Source organism: Cylas formicarius, unplaced genomic scaffold (assembly GCF_029955315.1).
Source record: "Cylas formicarius isolate icCylForm1 unplaced genomic scaffold, icCylForm1.1 PGA_scaffold_7__23_contigs__length_41026272, whole genome shotgun sequence".
NCBI lineage: Eukaryota > Metazoa > Arthropoda > Insecta > Coleoptera > Brentidae > Cylas > Cylas formicarius.
The window spans coordinates 25,467,323-25,473,322 of NW_026844352.1; the positions used below are offsets into that span (position 1 = coordinate 25,467,323).

Consider the following 6,000-nt stretch of genomic DNA (forward strand, 5'->3'; position numbering starts at 1 on the left):
ACAATGAAGTGGAAACTCTCAGCAGGACACGCACGTTTCAGAGAAAACCTCGCAAATGATTACTTACACTCGCGTACACTCGTACTTTATAACCAGAACAATAGTCAAAACTATTGAACTTTGTAACCGTAGTAGTTATGTATATGGTACGTAATATCCGATGAAAAATCAAGGTATTTTGACCGGACCAATAAAATGCGTACGTAATACCCGGAAGTGCGTTATAAACGGAGTTTACTGTACATATGCAAGACTCTTTTGTTTGATTTGCAAGCGGTGTCAGGGATAGGTGTAATATTCCGTTCTCGTATCATAATTTTCTGTATTTAGTCGTTGGAATAAATGTTTATTTCTATGAAGGAACATAAGGAGTTTGTTTAAACACATTTCGGTACGTTTGATTATATTCCATTTTTCTAATTACTCTGATTAACCTTTTCTGACTTATAAAACAGTGTTGAATGGTACTATTTTTTCCCCAAAATGTTATTCCGTATTTCACTCTTCATTCGAAGTTAGCAAAATATAATACTGTTAGTGTTTTTTGGTTCAAATACCTACCATACCAGATAACTAACTATATAACTAACGAACCTTCTCAGGGTCTTTTAATTAAATAAAATCCGCAAATGGAGGTTATAGCTTCCACGTTTCCTGGTCCAAGAATTTTTCCAAAATAGTAAATGGTTTTCGAGAAAATAAGTTTTTTCTGAAACCATGCAGTGTGCCGTGATAATCAATGTGTCTTGACTGAGCCCCCGAAATTGCGATTTTAATATAGATTTTTTCAAATATCTCTAGCAGCGTATGTGATAGAGGAAAACCGCAAACACAAAATTTGTAGCGCTTGATGCGGGCCTATGAACCTATTAGCCATATTTTTTTCGATTTTTGACTTGCGGTTAATAATTTACGTTGTAAAAGAACAATTTGCTAGGTCTTTTAGATTTTTGCTTATATTAATTTATTTATTTATTAAAGAATTTTGCCCATCGGATGAATGATTATGGAGGAAAACATATTTTTCTGCAAGACTAAAATTAACAAAAAAAAAATTCAAAAAATACTTGATACCTGCAAATTCAGGACACTTAACACATTTCCTATTTCGCACGGAATATCGGGAACACCTTGTACAACAGGTGAAAACCTTAAATACAAAAGTATTAGCTGTATATGCCGGCTATATCGCAATGTAAACAAAGTGACATCTGAATCATAGTCTTTCAGTTATAACTAATTTTCAAGAATAAGGGGACCATTTTTTCAGTGTTTTTTTAATTTGCGACGCAGCCTGTATATTTTTGAAAAATTGTCAAGAATAAAAGTTTATGGAGCCGTATCTTTTGCGTCTTCTTGTTTACGAATTTTTTTGGTCTCATAAACCGTTTTTGAAAAATGATGTTTTGTGTAGAGCGTTGCACACACCATTTTTTAAAAATTGAACTGAACAAAATAAATAAGAACTAAAAGTTCTGATTTTCACGAAATTATATATTTTGACATGTCATGTCAAAATATTAAATCTTTTAGTTCTTATTTATTTTGACACCATTTTTTATTTTTTTAGAATACTTCCCGACCCCCCCCCCCCCCATTTGCAATAGATTGTTGAAAGATATGAAGAAATTATACGCATATACGCAAACACCAACACAGAAAACATGCTGGCTAACACTAGTGCAATAAAATAATATCTGTTGCCTAAATATGTTCGTAATAGCTAATAATAAATTAAAGAATAATACGTAAATATTCCCCAAAACCCATTCATTATACAGTTGATTTGACAAGAGGGATGGAGTTAAAATATAAACATGGATTTACTTAAGAGTTGCTTAATCCACTAGTAATGATCGCAAATTGTAGTTTATGATGCCCGTGACCCACGAATATCAGTGGAAACTTCAAAACTTGCCTGGAATGTCCTTTGGCACTGGTCCTCGATACAACCCCTTCGCCGCTATCTGTATCTTTATAACCGGGGGGCAAAATGAAATCGGTTTTCGACCCCACCCGGGAATGGCCGGGTTTGGTGGATTCCTTTACACCCACGCTACCGGCATCGCTGATCTGACCCTGCGAGAAGGCCCTCTGGTGACCGCGGGAACCCTTCAACGCGGACCGACCAACCACCCCCGCGGAATTGCTTGACCCTACGAGGACGGTCGTACCGCCGCCGTGGCTGACGCTACGTGAATGGCCTCGGGAATCCTGCGGTGAGCGGATGCGGTGTGTCGGGGTTTCCGGGAATGTATAAGTCGTGGAGGGTGATTGGAAGTGGTGGGTGGGATTGTTGATGCCGGTTGGGATGTCCGGTGGAGCTGAAGACGCCGCTCTTTCCTGGTGACCGGGAGTGAAGTTCGACATAATGCCAAATGAACTGGAAAAAGAGAAATCGTATTGCAAGTATGCACAGTAAAAGCATTGATGTTATGCGACCAAAAATATAATGCTTTGACGTTTTAAGTATATTACAGTACCTTAACCGCAGACCTTGGTAGGACCGTGGTTAAAACCCATCCCAACAGATGTTTATTCTACATTAAGTCTTGCCTTTGCAGAAACTTGAAATTATCATTTGAAACATAAGTGGACCGTTTTAAATTTGATTAAGTGTTGATGCTGCGGGGTATTTTCGGATATTACGGAGGTACTTGACTGTGATCCTTTTCACTGGATAGTTCAAAGGGTATAAGTAAGTACTCAGTACTCTATTTGTTACAGCTAAGTTTGAAAACAATCGTTTTTGTCTTGTGTGCCTGTCAATTAACAACATTCTTCTTCTTGTGCTTTTGTGTCTTCTACATAGTTCTTCGATTTGTCATTTTTTGAGATTATATTCGCGGTAGATAAAGGTGCGTCATAAGAATACAGATAAATATTTATGAGAATCTTACAATTCAACATTTTTTGAAGGTTCGTGTTTTTTAAGCGCTTTAAAATGTGGAGACCCTGGAATGAAACAGATGTTCCCCTCTTAGAAGAAGGCATGGAAAACAACGCAGAATTTGAAGACGAAGTGGAGATGGTAGTCGAACCTAATCACAATTTAGAAGACGAACTACCTCAGCAAACAAAAAAACGGATCCATTTGTCTTCGGATGCTAAACAAATTGTTTTGAATATTTACAATTTTATTAGAAATTCAAAAGGGAAAGTGGCATGACCAAAGTTCCGAAGTCAACTGTAAGAAAAACTGTTGCAAATGGGATAGACTAGAGGAAAGTGAGAGAAGATGCTGATACTTCGCGAGTTTTTAAAGAGCAACACGCAAATCTAATTAGGCGTATAATCTAGGATGCTTATATAGTGAATAGTGTTTTAACCCTAGAAGAACTGCATAAAAAAGTACTGACAGACTTAAACATTAGTTGTGCCAAAGAGTCGTTGCGTACTTTTTTAAAGACAATGGATTTTCAGTTAAAAACAATTAATAAACGTCAAGTGCTAATGGAATCTCAAAGAATTTCGCAATGGTACGACATAGTAAAAAAGGGTGGTGTGATAACAGTAACAAGTGTGTACTAGACGTGACGCCTTCACATGGAAAACGCATAATAATTCTTCAATAATGCTTCATGATAAAAACGTGAAAGATTCAAGCGTAGATTGTCATGAAAACATGACAGCGGAAATATTTCAGGACTTTATTGTTATATTTAATATTTTGTATACTAATAATGTACTATGTACAAATGTAATGAAATTGAACGTAATAAATTGTTACTTTGTACTAATGTTTTTTATGTACATGTTTCAAGAATTGCTGAAATTGATGAAAACATACTTATATCCCGCTTGCTGGAATGGTTACGGGTAAGGGTCTGCTCGGCAGGGTGTTCTATAAGGGGCTGCGGTTTTGGAGTAGTAAACAGTACGCAAAGTTAATCAGAGGGTCAGTTGTAAAAGCACTATATTTCTGGTTAAGTATACCCAATAGTTAGGTATTATTATTTTTATTGATACTAAATATGTCCGATCTGGTATTACCTAATTAATTACATATACACACACAATCTTACAAGTATGATTTTATAAAATATCTGCTTTTAAAAATATGTTCTTTTATTTTTTTTATTTTGTCTGATTGTTTAAATTGGACCTATTTACTGGTGCATGAAAATTAAAAATAGAAAACTACATTTTCGAATCATTGATGCTTATCCAGTTCCCAAGCAAAAGCAATTTTCTATAAGATTTTTTAATGCGTAGTGTATAACGATTTTGTGAAAAATGACTTCTGCGCCGCCGTTTTGACAACAAATCTCAATGGCGTAAAAAGAAAATTTCGAGTCAAATATATAGTAATATCTCCATAAATACACAGAATCTATCTCAAGAAAGTGACTACACAGTCAATGATAAAGTGCAATGAACTGAAAAAATTGAAAAAGTAAATTGTTAGTCCTTTACGATTATTGATTTATGATCACCCTGTATAACAATGATGCAGTGATGTAAAAGAGCGCGGCGATAAATACGCTTCATAAATTTGAGGTCCTATTTTAGATTGTTCACTATTGAAGCACATTTATAGTTCGCAGATTGAAGCTTATCCTTTCAGCTTTCATTTTCATAAACGTATGATTGTCGTTAAATGTACAGCAGTTTCAAAATACCTAAGAAACCGAGTTGATATTTGGACTAATTTCAATAAGTATCGAATAAAACTATCGGCTCGAATTGTTTGATAGGAAAGGTCTCGACATTGTTTTTTCTCTAGTATTCGCTGACACCTACCGCCAAAGTCTATTATCAACTTTGTGGATTTATCGGGAAGGTATGTATAACTCCCGCCTACATTTTTGTTCATGTTTCGCTGTCACAAGCTAAATAAAAAACCTATTACATACATACAATGTCTAACCCAAGTAAAAAATGTAATTTCTTGGTTGTTTAAGGACATAAATAATAAATTTATTTAAAAGGTTGGCTAAAAAGTTTCGGTACGGAAATATTTATTTTATTTATCTGTTACCACTTTTCATTCAACTTAATTTATGTAAGGACCTATCAATAGCCACTTGCAGGTGACAAACAAAATGTTCACATAAATAAATACAATGATAAAAGTTTTTTATCTGATCTAAGTACGAGAAAGTTATATCCATATATTTCAACAATTTTGAGAATCATGTATTAGGGATAATAGCTAAATTGTTAGGTAGGATGTGCAACCAACGTGCGAAGGAAGCTAATTTATTGTAGTAAATACCATTAAGTAAGGAAGTAGTTAAGCTGGGTAGAGATATTGCCAATTTTTTGCAAGTCTGCACTAGCATATATGTAATGATAAATTAACAAAACTCTCATTCGCCTACCTAGTAGCACCTACTGACCGAAACACCACTCAAACTGAGTATAAGCTCCCCTCTAGTAAACATAACTTGAAAAAGTTTATTTCAAAGAAATTACATTATTTTTATTTTGTATTACTAAAAACATTCCTAATCAATTCCCAGCAAAATCGCCTTAAATCAGTATCAAAATGGAAGATAAGACATTCAAAAAAGTTAAAACTAATATAAAGATGTGGACAAACAGCAGCATCCCTGCTGAGATGATTAAATCTACAATAAAAAATATCATCTAACAAGACCTTACCTTTTTCTATCATAACGTGTCACTGAAATCCAATATGCGTGATAATCCTATCGTTACACATTACCGAAAATATAAAAAAAACAGTCTTATCAAAATTATCGGGGACAAATTGACGGACAACTAGGTATATTGCACAGCACTTCGACACGCAATCACAACGCGGAACCAACTGGTTTCCCCAATTTATTTTCTCTAGTCTCGTTTGACAACATCGTAAGCACCGGCGCAGTGCAATTGATCTATGGTCTGTGAACTTTTATTGCGATCTGTGCCATCCCCTGGTTGTCATGTTTTCGTATTTCATAGGAACAGCACATTTTTTGTTACTAAAGAGAATCATTTTGTTACTAAGCCCGACACCTCTATTCACAGCCAGGATCCGTAAATTGTGTT

The 6,000-nt window shown here is 35.0% G+C and overlaps 1 protein-coding gene across 4 annotated transcripts in view; it reads right to left on the minus strand.

Moving 5' to 3' along the window:
- Positions 1-5,763, minus strand: part of LOC132704534 (phospholipid-transporting ATPase VD) — a 47,428-nt gene extending 41,665 nt beyond the window's left edge. For all 4 annotated transcript variants that reach the window (XM_060674581.1, XM_060674579.1, XM_060674578.1 and 1 more), the window contains exons 1-2: positions 5,608-5,763; positions 1,919-2,383 (exon numbers count right to left, since the gene is read on the minus strand). In XM_060674581.1, coding sequence (XP_060530564.1) covers positions 1,919-2,370 — 452 coding nt within the window. In that variant the 5' untranslated portion in view covers positions 2,371-2,383; positions 5,608-5,763. The remainder of the gene's footprint in view (positions 1-1,918; positions 2,384-5,607) is intronic.
- Positions 5,764-6,000: the final 237 nt, after the last annotated feature.